Source organism: Prionailurus viverrinus, chromosome D1 (assembly GCF_022837055.1).
Source record: "Prionailurus viverrinus isolate Anna chromosome D1, UM_Priviv_1.0, whole genome shotgun sequence".
NCBI lineage: Eukaryota > Metazoa > Chordata > Mammalia > Carnivora > Felidae > Prionailurus > Prionailurus viverrinus.
Window position 1 is genome coordinate 88,424,762 of NC_062570.1, and position 16,726 is coordinate 88,441,487.

Consider the following 16,726-nt stretch of genomic DNA (forward strand, 5'->3'; position numbering starts at 1 on the left):
ACACGACACAGAAGAGCTGTCCACCATCAGGGAACCAGGTCCCATCAGAAATAACCCACCAGGGGTTCAGCCTGAGGAGGAAGCAGCTCCAGTCGGGGTGTGGACTTGGCAGTGAACTTCCTGCGGGGAGAAGGCTGCACCCGGCCTACGGGATGGCCACTGTGGCCAAGTTCCAGTTCCTGGCTCTACGCCCTCTCTCCTGAAGGCCTCCCGAGGAGGCCCAGAATTACCAAACATATGGTGGAGAAAGGCCCAGAAGCCCACTGCCATCAAGCCATCCTACCAGGGAGGGTCACGGATTAAAAACCACATCTACAAGAGGGCGTGGGACAGGCTTCCCATAGGTGGCTTCCGCCTGGAGCCCTGGTTGGACCTAAGTGTGGAAAGTTCACGTCCCAGAATGACTTTGGGAATTTGCCGTGGAGACAGAGGAGGCTATAACTGGGGTTGGGGCAGAGGGTCAAAAAAAAAAACAAAAAAAAAAGATGCAAGGCTCTCATAGAACAGTAGCCACAGAAACCATTCTTCAGACAACTTTAGGAGACCAGTCCAATACAAGATGGCCATGCTGGGAAGGAAATTAAGAGCCACGGCTTGGGCCATATAGACCTGGGTTCAAATTTAGGCAAGGCCGCTTTGCTAGCTGAGTTTCTCCATTTGTAATATGGGCTTTACAGCACCCCCTTCTCTAAAGTCATCCTGAGGCCCAACATAACACATGTGAAAAGGAAGGGCTCAGCCCAGCGCCTACACCGGGAAGAGTTCAGGAAAACAGTGGCAAATACAGGAACAGAGAAGAAGAGGGACCCGCCTCTGCTGCTCGTGCCCAAATATCCCAAAGAGCCAGACTGTGAGAGCTCTCCTGTCCAAACCCAAACGCGTGTCTGCTCTGTGCACCCGACCAGCGGCTTTAGAAGATGAACCCAGAAAGCAGCCAAGGTCGGGAGTGATTAGTTCTGACAGGCGTGGTCACGCAGGGGCACCACGGCAGGGGGATGGGGGGGTCCTCCCAACCTCCAGGAGCGGGAGGGGTGAGGGAAGCCCGGCGCGGAGCCCAAGCCCTTCAGCCTCGCTCCTCCCCAGGTCCGTACTTGAGCTGCCGGGGCTCACAGTCCAGGCCGGGCAGCAGCAGCCGGGCGGCCTGCCGGATGTCGCCGCTGTCCACGGTGAGGCTGCGGCGATGCTCCGCGTAGGTGATGGCCACGCGCATCCACTCCATCAGTGGCGGCAGCAGCATGAAGGGCCTGTGAGGCAGCAGAGAGAGAGGGTCAGGCCGGTGGGGGGCCCCCTCCCACGCACGCTCAGGGAACGGCTGTAGAGGCCGGTCACCCGTAACCTTCAGGCTGAGAGGTGTGGAGGGGGCTGGCTCCCTCTCCTCGCTGAGACCCCAGTGTGCCCCATTCCACAGACACTGTCCTGGGTCGGGAGAAATTCCCGTCATAGGCCACGTGTGGAACTGAGGGCCTGAGGTGACCAGTGAAACAAGGCGTTTGCCGGTGAGTCAAGTTGGGAGCTCCCATCCCCCCTCCCCAAAGAATTCAGATGGGGTCTCTGGGTCTCTGTCTGCAGAAGGGAGAGACTGCCTCCCGGGTGGTGGGTGCGTGCAGGGGACAGAGTCCAACAGACCCGGGCGGGCCCCCAACCCAGCTTTGCCGTTAGCAGCTGTGTTCCATCACCACAAACACAGCCCGGGCCTGCTCCCTGTATCTGTGAGATGGGGTAACACCTGCTTCTCAGGGTTGTCGTGAAGCTGTGTCAGATGATGTGGATCACACTACACATGCATAGTTGATGTCATTCCTTCCTCAACCTGCACCTGGGCTGAGGTGGGCCCCACGTCACTTCCTATGACAGGCCAGAGCTGCCACCGCTCCAAGTCCTACGGGGAGGAAGAGTCTCGGGGCCCAACACGAAGAACCCACAGCCACAGCGACGTGGGGCGCTAGGTGGAAGCAGGGAGAGACTTCTGCTCCTGAGGCCTCTGAGTTGCAAACTCCAGGGGGCACCATTCCCAAGGTATTCCCTGTGTCACCAGGGGGCGCCATGCACAAGGCATGTGACTGGTGCCCGGGGGGCATTGGGCAATACAGCTGCACCCCCACGCAGGGTCCTGCCCTCTCCCTGCCCCAGGCCCTCCCACCCCCATCGTGCTGGATCTACATTTCATCCGAGAGCGGCTTTCCTCCTGTCCTACCCTCCTGTCCTCCGTGAGTTCTGGCAAGTCTCCCATGGCGAAGACCTCCTCGGGAGACCACTTCACAGTCCAGTGGATCTCACTGCCGCGGGCGGCCCTGACAGCCAGTTTTCAGCTTTATGACTCGATGGACAACCAGCCTGCTCTGCCCACAACATTCCTTGCCTGGTCACAAGGGTGAGGCAGCCCTGGCGCGCTGCCCCTTGTGGCTGTTCTCTCTAATGACAGCCTGAGTCCACCTCTTGTTCCTGTGTGTGCTCCCCGCCCTCCTGATGCCTCTGCACCCCACGCCCTCGGACGTCCTGGGCTCCTGGAGCGTTAGGCCTCTGCTGTCACCACCATCTTACTCCTAGACATGCAGAGAGGTACTGGGACCGGGAAAAAGACTTCCATTCTCCTTTTTCAGTCACTAAGTCAGTCGACTGCAGGGAATCAACGTTGAGACCCTCAGATCTCTGGTCTCAGGTTTCCGAATGCTTAGGATATTGTCAAAATTTTAAGAACTTCTCTCATTGAGGACAAACGATGCTTTTATTTATTTTTTAAACAAAATGAAACCAGATGTAACCCTGCAGGTGGTTACCTGGGAAGCTATTTTGACATTCTGGGCTCTGTCATTTCAGAAAATGTATCAGGGTCCAAGTGTAGTAACTGCAGTGGTGAGGACGAGTCACGAGCTGGGGAAGCCTGGCTGTCCCTGGCTTCAAGGGTGCCCTCACCCCAACCCATTTCCAGTCCTGGCTCACAACATTCACCAGGACACAGCAGACCAGCAGACACCTGCCCTTCCTACCTCCTCAAGAGAATGAATCTGCTCTCGCCTCGGCCCGTCTAAATCCTGTTTACCCTTCAAGGCTCAGTTCCAGTACCACCTCTTTCCAGAAGCCCTCCCACTCCAAGATCCAAGATCCCTTAGAACTTGCTCTTCCATCATTGGATGTATCTCATCTTCCTGAGTAGACTATTCTGCCTCAGGACAAAAACGATGGCTTGTTCATGTCTGTGTACTCCCAAATATCCCCAGCATGGGACCTGAAGGTAATAGGTCCTCAATAAACGCTGGCTGAATGACTAAAAGTATGGCCGAGCTTCAGGAACTTACTACGATGCGTCTTAAGTTTTTAATTCTGGACCAACTCCTATTTCTGCCCAGAAAAGAATGGCATGTAATTTTCAAGGGCACAGTGTCGACTTGCTAGAGTGGGAAAGCCAAGACTCTATGGAAGAAGCCTGTAGAATGTGGGAAGAAACAACAAGCCATTTGTGCACTACTCCTCTGTTTATAACAATTTTCTTGATTATATATGCCCATTTGAATTCTCTGTAAATATTCTTGGATTTTCCAATTCTTGCATTGCAGCGCTAGAAGGCAAACTCAGAGACATGATTCTATATATAACAGTCCTTTGGATCCAAGGGGAAGGCTTTATCTAAACCACCAGCATTGGGACTGAAGTATAAATGAAAAGATAGTTCATGGATTTGCCAGCCATTCTTCCCTGTTGTGGCCAACAGCCAAGACCAAGTGCCAAGTACGGTCACTGAAGCTCCAAGTGGCATCTCCCAGCTGCACTAGGGGAAATCCAAGAGGGAACTTGGGGAATCACCAAGTCTAATCAGATGGTGTTATGATTCATATGCTCTGTGCCTCTTAGAACTCAACACATGAAAAAAACAGTATCAATAACTTTGGTGGGCAGGTATTGGGGATTGGCTCATTCAGCCTCCATTTTGCTGTCTTTGTTGGAGACATAAAAAGCTGAAAACTACACTTCCCAGACTCCTTTGCAGCTGGGGTTCTGGATGCAAATTAGGTTTTGCCATTAATATGTAGTTCCATGAGATCTGGTAAATGGATGTGAGACAGAGGCCATACTTGTGCCCCCTTTGCCTGTTTCTGGTAGCAAGCCAGGTCATGAAGCATGAGGTCTATTTTTTCTTTTCTCATACAACATTCCAGTGTCCATTTTCCACCTTCCCGAGTGCTTCAAAGGCAGTGGTAGCGTTACTGAAAGTGACGACAAAGATTTCTTGACTGCAGCTTCAGTGCTGAGTTGCATTTCCAGGGAATGTCTCAGAGGGAGAAGTCCCCTTGGTTGGATGCGTTCGGTTTTGTCCTTGAGCCCGATCCTTGAGCCCTTCTAATGATTCTGTTGGCATCTAATTCCTTGCATTAGATCCCTTCCTGCTTAAAATACCTAGAGTGGTTTCTGGTTCCTGAATTGAACACTGGCTGATATTCTCAACATACAGAAATCCTCCAGGGTTAAGAGTGTCCCTCTGCCTCTGGGGTAGTGGCTGGCATCCACCTGTCCACAAACAAGGCGGTACCAGCCCCCAAACTGACCTCTTCAGGCTCTTTTCCTTGGCCTACCCATTGACCCTGTGGTCCAAAAGAGGATAAAATGACAAGCAATTCACGGACTTACTCAGTAACATCCTTCCCTTAACCTGTGGGTTCCAGGCTCCTATTTCCTTTCTGGTAATTTCATCTAGCCCACTGAACATGCTGAGAAGCTGGCCTGTATTTCTGGACATTCTGGAAAATCCCTATAAAAACTCCCATCTGTACTGGCGGCGGCTACATCCTAACTGCAGGGTGAAAGGGCTCCAGAGGAGCAAGGCTAGGAATGACTGACCTCTGCATTGTCCTCAGGGTCTCCAGCTTTTATCCCTCCCAAAGAAAAAGGCTGTTTCCCTCCTCTTGCTGTTCTTCTACGCTGAGCTTGGCCACAAGCCTTTCATGGCTAGGGCGGGCATCTGCTGTGCCCGAGGCAGGGAGAGGGGGCAGGGCTGAAGGAACCCCCTTTGTGCTGCCACTCTGTCGCCAGGTTTCCCCCTTGCTGGGTCCAGTACCTCTCAATAGTCGTTCTGGAGTGTTCTGGTCACAGGACGCCCTTTGTACTCTTACAAATTATTGAGGCCTCCAAAGAGCTTTTGTTTATGTGCGTTATCCTACCACTATTTACTGTATCAGAAATCAAAACAGAAAATGTTGAAACATCTGAACATGCAAGTTCACATCCCCCATCAGCCATCAGTGATACTGTTATCACACGTCACACAGCCTCTAGAAAGCTCCCCTGGACATTTGTGGGGAAATGAGAGTGAAAAGGCAAATAACCCCTTCTTATTATGAAAATAATTTTGACTCTGTAGACTCCTGAAAAGTCTCAGGACCCCAGGGGTTCCCAGACCACACTTCGAGCATCACTACCTTAAGACAAATCTGTTCTTGGGCTGAGCATGGGGCTGGGATTCTGCCTCTGGCGGCACACGGTCTGGCCATTTCCACAATCGTGTATGCTTTGAATGTACCTGCCTGGCCCAGCAAACTGAGGCTCCTACCCCCTGCCCCGCAGTGTCCTCGCTGGGAGAAAACCTCCCTGTCCTGGAAGCAGGTGCGTTGACTCTAGAACCCGGGGCAGATCAGTACACTCTTTGGGCCTGTGTTCCTATTAAAGAAGGGATGTCAGTAGCTTCTAGATGTTTTCTCCGTTGTGAGAATCTCTTTTGCGGTCTCCTAGACTCCACATGACAATAGCTGTATCTATCTGCAGTGATCAAGACCCTGGGTTCCAGAGAAGACCTCCTGGGTTGGGATCCGGTGTCCCTCCCAATGAATTCAGTCATGATCCTGCCCAAGTTACCCCACCCTCAGCCTCAGCTGTGCCATCAGCAAAATGGGTATAGACAATAGGACCGCCTCACAAGAAGCATGTATGCAAAGTGCTTAGCACAGCATTTGGCACACGCCAAGTTCTCAGTAGAGGTTAACTATTAGTACTACGTTAGTATCTGCTGATAGAGAAAACACATACTAGCAAAAAAGCCTATAGGAATCTGGTCCTACTAAATGCCTCAGCCGTGGCCTTCTTCAAGTCCAGCCAACTCTCCCCTCCCCCGGCCCTCCAGCAAGTATAAACACGCAAAGCTTGCAAAAGCCTGCCAGCAAACTGCCCATCACCCACTCCGTCCCAGCTCATAAAACAGACAAAACAAATGCAACCACCATGTTGAGTGGGATCCGGAAGCTGTTTCTGGCAGTGCAGGTTCTGGGCCTTGGCAGTCAAGGATCTCACACAGGGGACGGGGTGACAGCAAGGGACACAGACTCACGAACGTGTGAGGTGGGAGGCGGGCATGGAATTACCACCAGGGACCTGCACCCCCCTGGCCACCCCAAGTGTTGTTGGTGGCCTAACCTTAAAACCATCACCCGCATGAACACACACACATCAGGTGGGGTTGCTGCTGTGACAAACCAAGCCACCTAAAACAGTCATTGACTGGCAGTGTGTGTCTTTCTGTGCATAAAACAGCCACTACCGTCACCTGGGAATGTTCAGGAAACGTACCAGTATAAACGGGGCTTCTACGTGGAGAGGCTGGGAACTGCCTGACCAAGTCCTCTTAGTTGCTAGGGGAGGAAATAGAAACCCCACGAGGCCAAGTGTCTCATCCAGCAGCAACGGGGAGACCGGATCCACGTGTCATGACTCAGTTTCTCCTCATATCTCTTTAAATGAATCATATACCTGAGCCTGAGTATATCAAGCCAAGGATCTCATAAGGCCCTTTGACGGGGCTGGGCCTGCAAAAGCCATTTTTCCCCCTTAAAAAAAAAAAAAAAAACAAAGAGAATAAACTTCTTAAGGCTTGGTTTTAAGAGGTCCCTGCAGCCTGGAAAAAAAAAAAAAAAACTCTGCCCCACTCAGCAAGCATATGATTTATTGGGATTACAGCCCTGTAAGCAGTGTCTTAACAACATGTAACAGGAAACGACTCTAATTTCCAGCTCAAAGCGGGCTCTGTTCTTCCCGGAGGTGGGCAGTGGCCTCAGAGAGAGAGGCAGGTTGGCAGAGGGGCACAGGCCCGTAACTGGGGGCTGTGCGACCCAAGCCCTGGGCACGAGAAAGCCTTGTGCCTCTGTCCCCAACTGGCAGGTATGTCCCCTCTGTGCCCACCTGTGAGGAAGCGGATATGAGCACGCAGGCAGCCCCACAGACGTGCCCACCGGCCGGGCAGGGACTCAAGACCTGGCCTGAGCTCAGCCCTGGGAAAACCGGGCTGTGGTTTCTTAACTTCCACTCTTGGCAGGGAGCACGGAGGGCTCGGGTGCGGGCCCGGCTCTGGGGGCCGGGAGGGCTTGGGGAGGTCCACGCCGCCTCAGGCTCCCTCTCTAATGAGATTTCCCCATTCCCCAGTACGCCCAGCCCACCCTGCCTGTGTGCACCCTCAGTACGGGCGGGGAACCTCACAGGGGCCCGCCAGAATGTCTCCCACCCTCAGCCCTACATTCTTCCCCTGACTTCGCCCCACCTTCAGCTGGGGCCCCCGCCAAGCCGTGGGGTTGCACAGGGTGATCTCCCCGCTGCACGCACTGCTCCCACGTCCCTCCCCGCCGTGCTGTCCGGGCTGGGGCTGCAGAGTGGCACCATCAGGAACCGGCTAAGAGGCCAAGCTTTGTCCAATCGAACGCAGCTCTTCTCTGGGAGAAGGCCGGCTCTCCCATGCCGGCTCTGAGGCCTTCACCACAGGTTGCCTAAGATTTCTGAGAGCCGCTGTGGCCTCAAACACCAGGCCAAACCGTCCAGGAAGGAAAAACCCACTGCTGTCCCACCAGAGTCAGATGCTACTTGCAGCACAAAGGAAGCAATTCTAGTCCGGTTCACATCTTGGACTAATTAGTTTTCTAGAATTGCTTGGTAAACCGGAATGGTTTGGCCTAGCTTGGAGTCAGAGTTGGGAAAGCATCTCTCCTCCGACCCCCAGGCCTATCTTCTCCACCGGCCCCTCCGCCTCAGGACCTGGAGCGGCTGACCCACGGCAGAGTCTCCCCGTGGGGTCAAGGGACCGCTGTCAGAGGCAGAGCTCAGGGCTTTCTGAGGGGGAAATACACTTCTCTTATTAAAACTCACGTGTTACGTATTAGAGGTGCTAAAAAGCCCTGTACTTGCCCAGATACGCATATGGATATAAATTTAGAACACACCAAGTCAGGAGTAGCTGTGAGCAATTTCTCTGCCTCTTCCCGGCGACTGCCCATCAGGCTCCATGGGAGCCACAAAGTGGGCACTGGGGCGGGAGGCCAGTCGTGTGAATACTGGGGCATCTTGGTTTGGCTCCTGAAAACAGAAAAAGAGGCTCCAGGAAAAAACAGAGAAACACGAAGAGCTAGCATCTACAGAGCACGCTAAGCTCCTGGCACCATTCCAAGCCCTTCACATCTCTTGACTCCTTCGCTCCTCCTCTCTGTGTCACAAAGCAGGTACTATTATCCCATTTTACACACGGCGAGACTGAGGGCTGGAGAGGTGAAGTAGCTTGCCCCCAACCACGCACCTGGGTAAGAGGCAGAGCTGGGATGCAGTCCCTGGCAGCGTCCCCCAGCCCCCGAGCTCCTACACGGTACCTTCCGCTGTCACTCAGCGTAGAGAGTTGGCCCTGGTCTTCCACTTTCTGCACTCTTCCTCATCCCCCTCATCTTAGGGATGAGGAGTTTGAGGCACACTAGCCCCGTCTTTTGTCACCCAGATTGGACCACTTTTGAGGGGAAAAAGGAGTGTCGTTGCCAAGGACGCCGGGACAGCAGGTGCAAGCCGGAACCAGCTCAGGCGAACGGAGACATCCAGTCACCGTCGTGTCAGGGTGCCTCGGTAGAGCACAGCCCCTGGCTCCCGCCGTCCGCCCAGGCAGTGGGAGGCCTCTGCCCACCCTGAAGCAGGCCCTCCACACCTGCACGGCACGTACCCTACTTGTCAGGGTCTCACTTGTGCCTGCTTTCTCCCCAGACTATAGTTTCTCGAAGACAGAGACTTCCGCTCACGGGCATGTCCCATCCCTCAGCACAGGGGCCCACGTCAGAACTCTTTGAATTGGTAAACGTGTGGCATGTTCCTCACTCCGGGAGGCAAAGCCCTCTGGCCGCTAATGTGTTTTCAGGGGTCTGCTCTCACTCCAGAACTCTCTGCAGGGCTCCAGAGTTCTTCCCAGGGGGCTCCAAGTGCTACGAGGTCGAGGGCATCTGGCCCAACTCTCTGCAGGCAAACGAGCTCGTGAAATGGGGACCCGCTTCGTCTTTCATTCCTGGAGGCTCGAGTCGGCTTGGGTATTGGCAACGGGTTCCCTTCAGAAAAAGAAAATACTTCCCAGATAAAAAGACAACCATTTCACAGGAGGATTTTCTACCCAGGAGCAGTTTCCTGGGGCGGGGCTCAGTTGACTGGGGCTCAAGCAGTTTCGGGGCGGAGGCGGGGCCCAGCTAGGATGTTGTCGCGGAGCCTTCCCAGGGAGGGAGACGGCACATGTAGTTCTGCAGATGTCAGTGTGGCGCTGCGCCTCGGTGGAGGGGACCCAGCCATCTGTCTTTGGTAAGTGGGCCTCACTCCAGGGTGGCATCCGTGTGGGCGAGACGGTGCGGATTCCAGGGGAGCCAGCACACGGGCCACCACATCTCCGCCCTCTCTCACGCCCCAGGGAGGGCTCCCGAGTGCTGTGAGGTCAAAGGCACCTGGCGCATTTCTCAGGCCCAACCTCCCCACATGGTGGCCTCATGGGCAGGCAGCTGGTCCAGGAGGCCAGAGTAGCACCCTTCCTACACCCCTGGCAGGGGGCGGCGTGAAAGCGGGCCTCTCTCTACTTCACCGGGGTGCGGCTCCCTTGGCCTACGGGCCACACCTCCCCTGCACCTCACCTAGGGAGCTCACTGCTGCCATGTGCAAGAGCCCTGCCTGCCTCAGCCGTGCCCGGCGTCTGTGCCGACAAGAGACCACAAACTCTTTCACCATATGGAAGCCAGACGGGCGAGGGCTTCCGACGTGATCACAAACACAGTGAGGGCACTTGCCACCACCCATCAGCCTCTGCCAAGCAAGGCAGGCTTGGGAAGAGGCTGTGGCCCCGCTGTCCTGCTGATTTATCTCACAGACCCCTGGGGCGGGGAGGGCGGGTTTAGGGTCTCTGGATAGGATTCCTGCTTGGGTTCAGCAGAGAATAATCACACAAAACTTGCCTCCCCTTCCTCCACGGTCTAAGGCAAAAAGATGACCCATTCACACTGTCAGGTAAAGAGTTTCTAGAAACTTCTAGGAGAAGGTAGGGGCATGGGGCTCCTGAGGCCTGACAGAGATTAAGGGGGGAATTCCTGACTGGCAGCTGGTGGCTTTGACCCAAGCCATAGATGGCAGGACACCCAGCCGGTGCAGGCTCCTAGGACTGACCTTGCTTTCTGCACCCACATCCCCACTGCAGCTTTAGGAAAGACTCTGGCACTGGCTTCTGGACAGTAAAGCCATATTGCTACCATCTGTTGAGGACCTACTATGTGCTGAGCAAGCATAAGGTCACTCTGCAAGCATTACCCTCTTTCTAATACAGCCACCCTGCAGGGGAGGCATAATTATTGGTGTGCGTTTTACAAATGTGGAAACAGAGGCTTTGAGAGGTTTGGACATACGTCCAAGGCCACATAGCTAGCCACAGGCAATCTTTCCGGCTTCAAAAGGAAAAACAAACAAACACAAGATTCTAGGGTCTTTGACGAGACCAAACTGCCACACACAAAATGCTGTGAGCCTGCTGGCTGGCCCAAACCCGGGAGGCAGGCAGGCTGGAGAGAAGGCTCGCCTCAGTGGCTCACCCAGGCCCCACCCGAACTCCCAGCGTCTACACCCACAACCTCACCTCCATCAGCCTTGAGGTCCGCAAGGAATGAATGGAGGGCTGGGCCGGGCCCCAAAGCCTCAGGTGCATTCTCTAGACCTCTCGAGAGTCTTTTCCCCCTTGATGTTCAATGTTAAAGTAGCAAAGCAGGGGCAAGTCCCAGACGGCTGTCCCGCCCGAGGTGGAGCATGAAAGTAGGGCCAGAAATCAGCCCGACCTGACCGCATCTCAGCTGCTACCCTGTCCTCATCCTCAGTTTCTGGAATGTCAACAGCTCAGCCTTGGAAGCCACTGTTAAGAAAGCAGAGTCCATTCCCTTTCAAGCTGGGACTTCCCAGCACCGAGGCTCTCTGGGATCCTGGCGGTACTGCAGACAAAGGGGATTGTGGCTGCCGCGTTACAAAAACACTCCCAATGAATGAAGCCCCTAGGCCTGGCAGTTCCCAATCTTCTTTTCTGTGAGCCCGGGTGGCCCCAACAATGGGGCAGGAAGTCAGACGCAACAGGCAGCCCCCGCGGGCGCTTGTCAACGGCTGGGCCAGGATCCTGTCCTGTCTCCATCCCCTGTTATGTGGCACTGCCACTTCCTTTGTCTGCCCCCCGTCCCTGGCTCATTCCTTGTCAGGGGCTGGACAGATGCCCACCCTCAGGCTGGCCACCCCGAGCCCGTGAACTCACGTCTGCTGGGGAAGAGGCCCCGAGTAGTTGAGGGCGAGCTGCCTAAATCACGCTGGGTGGAGGGGGTGCTGACCAAGAGACCTGGCTCCTGGGGTCTTGCCTCCTCTCTCCTGGGAGGCGGGGGGAGACCCAGCACCCCTGACGATGTGAACGCTGCGCTATCGTAATCAGACCTCCCTGCCTGAGCTCTGATCTGCCACTTCCTAGATGTGACCTGGGCGGCCCCTTTTATCCCTTTCAGGCCTCAGTCTGCTCATCTGTAAGTGGGAACAGTAATGGCTTCCTCCAGGAGCTACTGTGAGAGCTCATCAGAGAACTGTGTATGCAAAGTGCCTTATAAACTATAAAGCTTTGACTAGATTCTTCCAGCCCACGTGAAATAAATCAAATCGAATCACTCCCCAGCTTCCATACTTAGCAACAGCAGCCCATCTTGTGTAGGTGCTATGGGCAAACGAGCACGCAAGGGGCCCGGGTACCCCGCTGACTGTGGAGTGTGTGACCCTCAGTCTGCTTGGTCTTTGAACCAATGGGAGGATGAAATCCAGTTTTTTAAATCCTTGGGTGGTGGGTTGTGATAAACCTAAAGCGTGTACACATCACTCCTCCAAACAGTCCTCACTGAGGCCTTTGTGACATCTGGTCTACTTCTTCTCTGTCGCTCGCCTGGCTCCCTGGCTCCTGTCAGGCCTGTGTTAAAGTAAGCAAAGACAGAGGCCGAGGTGGGGGGTACATGGGAGGGAGAACACACACACATGCTGAGTAGATGAGATGTTTAAGTTCACTATTGTTTCTGGGTTATTTATGCATGAAACACAATTTCGTTACTTTAGGCCTTCCAGAAGGTTGAGGAAAACAGTAATTATACTGATAATCGCAGCTCCCACATCCGAAGAGCTTACTGTTCACTACTTCCTTTAAATGTATCACCTCCCATGATTGCCACAAAAACCTTTGGAAGCAGATCAAGTCATTTTCCAGCTGAGAAGTTGAGGCCCGAGAAATTAAGTATCTTGCCCAAAGTCACCCAGCTAGGGACTGGCAGGGCAGAGACCCCATGTGGTAGTTTGACGCCAGTGTCCAACCTTTAGGCTCTTTGTCCTATTTCGATAACTGAACAAAGTATTCAACTGCCTACTGAGTGCCAGGGACAGTTCTTGGTGTTGGGCACAGTGGGAACAAAGCCAATCTATGGTACATTCTAGAGGGTGAGGAGAGGGGGCAGACCATTAAGTAGACAAGTACGGAAGAGCTGGGTAACATCGGGTAGAGGAAGGTGCTCTGAAGAAAAGAAAAAGTGGGTGAAGTGATGGGGAAGGACCAGGCGTGGGAGGAACGACCCCTGCACACGGCAGGACCATAAACAGTGGGGTCTTTGCTCTGCCACTTGAGAGGTTACTGGATGCGCCGGTCTGGGGAACACAGGCAAACTAATTCACCCAATAGCCATTCTGATTTCTTTTCCTTCCACTTTGGGTAGCAGATGGGAGATTTAATGCACAAAAACGGGGAGAGGAAAAGAGAGAAAAGAGCTTAACGCTGCAAATCTTCTTGAAATGGTATTTAAGGGAACCCTAAGTCAGTAGCAGAAAGCCCTCACTGCCATCATCTCTATTATTTGATAAGAAAACACTTTCGCAAGCTGAGCAAAAGATTAACGAGCCCACTTCTTCAGACTGAGCACACAGCCTATCCGTGGCGCCTCCTATTTATGTGAAGCGCTCGGCTGAGGGGAGACCTCCCCCCTTCTGCATCTGGAGAAGAACAAAGAGGCGCCTCTCCTCTCTTTGTACCTCACTCGTATGGGGAGTGTCTCCCCACAACTTGGGGAGTGCCCCTTGAGGAGGCAGAATCTGGAAGCAGAGGGGCCAGCAGAGGTGGCTCACTTCACACAGGGGGAAACTGAGGCTCAGAGAGGGGAGGGGCTGGACGTGCTCAATCCCAGAGCCAGAGGGGCAGGAGCTGACCCCGACCCTGACCCTCAGGCACCTCTGAGGTTGTACTTCTCCACCAGAGAGCGGCTCCAGCCCCACCTAGACATATTTGCCTAGATATGCGGTCAGTGAGAACTTGAGAGAACAAAACCAAATTCTCTCCCCCGAATTCTTGTGTTTCTAAAATGTAGATTCAGTTTTGTCATGAAACACGTACTTTGAAACAACAGAAGTCCCTCTGTGACTTTTGCTGTCCAGGCTCCCCAGCCTGTCCCAGTCTCCTGTGGCTGCCCTTGAAGGCCCGGTTAAAAGCCTTGGCTGTTCTGACGCCCTCCCCCAAGTCCGTCAGGCTTCCTGAGATCCCCCTGCACATGGTGGTGGTGGTGCTGATGACAGAGCGTCCCATGTGCTGCTCTCAGCGCTTTCGGTCCATTAACTCCCTCCCCACCAACACCCCTGCCAAGAAGGGACCGAGGCCCAGAGGCTGAATGCCATGCCCACTTTGTAAGTGGCAGGGCTGGGACTGAACCCAGGCAGGCTGCACGGCCCGAGGGCCGACCCCACGCATCATCACGCAGCTGAGCTGTCTCTTACGCTGTCTGGTGGGTTTCGCTCATTTGTCGTCTCCTGTCTTGTTTCTGCCTCCCTCATTAGGCTGGAGACTCAGGCATATAAGCCATTCTTCATAATTCTCTTAATACCCCTTCCCTACTGAGCAACAGAAATCCAGGGAGAAATGTGAGTTAGTAACTAAAGCACTTAAGATGCTATCTGTCTCTGAATATGTGTCCTATAAATGCTGGCTATGATTAGCCACAGTAGTGTCTGTAAGTGGTGGTAATGGTCATAGTTACACGTCAGTGGTAGTCGTAGTGGTTAGGTAAGTAATAGTATTTATTACTAACAGCGATGGCACTTGAAAGTCACACTTTAAGAAATGTCATTCTAGGGCAATGGAGACAGCCTACTGCGGGTGTCAAACATGTCATCTAAACACGTTTATGACCATTATAATGATGGGGAGGAGGGTGGGCAGCCACCATTTAATAAACACTTGCCGTGCACCAGGGGCTGAGCTACGCGCTTCACTGTATTATCTCATTTACTGCCACCTCACCTTCACCATTTCACCAATGAGGAAACTGAGGCCTAGAAACAGGAGCTGACGCTTCAAACTGCTGGAAGACGGCGGAGAGAACACCTCCGGGATGACCCAAGAGGCTCCTGGAGTCTTCCTCTTCTTCCCCAGCACCTAAAACCATAGGTGAGCGACTTCCGGGGGAGTGGGTGGGACCCGTGACGGCCGACACCTTTGCTGGCTCCATCGCTTCCAAATTCTGTGCACATACCTGCTGGAAACTTCTTGACTAGCATGACACGGAACAGAGCGGCCAAGAGCTGGGCCAGACACACACTATCTGCTGCCAGGATCTCACCTGGACAAGGGTTTCGACCTGCGAGCAGGCCCTGTAGTCTCAGCAGAACTAACGCTATGCAGACTGTGTTCTCAGATGACTACCAAACTGGCCCCTCGTCCCTCCTGAGCCTGTCTGGTGGTGCAGAACCACATGCCAGGCTGCTCCAGGCTGGGGCGTCGGGGTGGATCTCGGTAGGAATGCCTCTCCTCCCAGCACCAAGGCAAACAGAGAAGAATCGCAGGGTAAGGCATCAAGGTCCAGGCATCAAGTGGGGAAGGAAAACCAGCCAATCGCAGAAAGCACTGAGCTGGATGACAGGGCCAGGGCCCTCCAGGCCACAAGCCCGGTCCGCGATTCATCCTGTACCACGACTCCTGTTCTCTGGCTCTGCCACGCCGCCCCTTTCTGTCTCTCCTAGGTACCGTGTTCTCTCCCACCGCGAGGTCTCTGCGTGCTGTTCCCTCTGCCAGGGACAAATGGTCATGCTAATAATCATAGCAGCTAACATCTGGCATTTACTGTGCCCCAGGTACTGTTCCAGAAGTGTTAGGAACGTTAACTCACTTAGACCTCACACCTTGCAAGTGACTGTAATGCCATGTCAGTGGTCTGTAGAACCCAAGCTTTGGAGGGACTGACTGCCCAAAGGCTCTGAAATCAGTGAGTGGCAAGGCCAATCTGAAAGGCATGGTGTTGAATAGCAGTCCCCTCCTCAGATAGGGCTCTGACAGCCGAGGAAATCACGACACCAGGCGTTCCCAGGCTCCATCTCAAATCAGGCTGGCTAGGCTCCCACGCTCCTCCTGGCTTAGTGTCCTGAACACCAGGACACTCCCTCCACAAAGGGGCACCGTGCGGGGCCAGGGAGAGGGAAGGGGCTTAAGCAAACACACTGCCTTGTGCACACGTGGCTTGCGTCATTTCTAGTATTCCCAGATATCCCTCAAAGGCCTGGTTTTGCTGCTGCTGCTGCTGCTGCCGCCAGATCAGATGCACTTGGGATTGCTACCTGCTGAGCCCGGGCCCTCCAGCCCCCAAGGTTCTGAAGCAGAAAATTAGTTCTCCTCCTGTGTACCTCAGCCCCCTCTGCACCTCGGACCGTATCTGTCTCCCTCGTGTGCTCTGCTTGATGATGCTTTCTCCCGGACATTTGCAGGCGAGCTGGCAGATCTCTTGCCGCTCCTGTGTGTCCACGCGACCTGTCTCCCCACTTCCCAGACGCCTCGTCCCCCGAGGCGTGAGGACCAAGGAGGTACCTTCCACCCAGGAGGCCATTTCAGCCAGCTCATCCCTCTGCCCCCAGGCATGACTAGCAGGGACCACACTTAGCCAGATGGCTGTCCATTCTCCTCCAGACCTCAGGGGAAGGAGGCTCCCCCATCTCCATGGGCAACCCTGGATCTCTGACAGCAAGTTCTTTCACTTTTCAAGCCCGGTCTCGGGTGATGGCATGCCCTGCAGGGCAGCAGCTGTGACTAATCCTGTGTTTGAGACCCTGCCTCGTGCCGTGCCTCGCTGGTGTCTATGATGCAAAGCTGGCGGCAAGAAAGGCGCTCTGGGAGGGTGCAGGGAGGCTCTGTCTGCGAGGCTCTCCCAAGGTGGCGGGGGAAGTGTCCTGGGAATGGAGAGGCAGGTGGGGCTGGAATGGCCCCGGTGGAGGTGGCCCCCAAGGCCAAGACCCACTCGGGATTGTCTTGAGAGCTTTAGAACCAGGTCTGAGTAGCCCGGTGGGATGGCTGTAGCTTGGCACCATGAAGGGCAAGGGCTTTCGGGTCAGAGGGACCTGGTTCAAGTCCCTGCCCGGCCACTTACCAGCGGGTGCCCCTCTGGCCTCATGT

The 16,726-nt window shown here is 54.3% G+C and overlaps 1 protein-coding gene across 2 annotated transcripts in view; it reads right to left on the minus strand.

Annotated features, from left to right (window-relative positions):
- The window catches only part of ABTB2 (ankyrin repeat and BTB domain containing 2), a 175,406-nt gene that overhangs the window by 19,939 nt on the left and 138,741 nt on the right, over positions 1-16,726 (minus strand). For both annotated transcript variants that reach the window (XM_047879309.1, XM_047879310.1), the window contains exon 4: positions 1,092-1,244. In XM_047879309.1, coding sequence (XP_047735265.1) covers positions 1,092-1,244 — 153 coding nt within the window. The remainder of the gene's footprint in view (positions 1-1,091; positions 1,245-16,726) is intronic.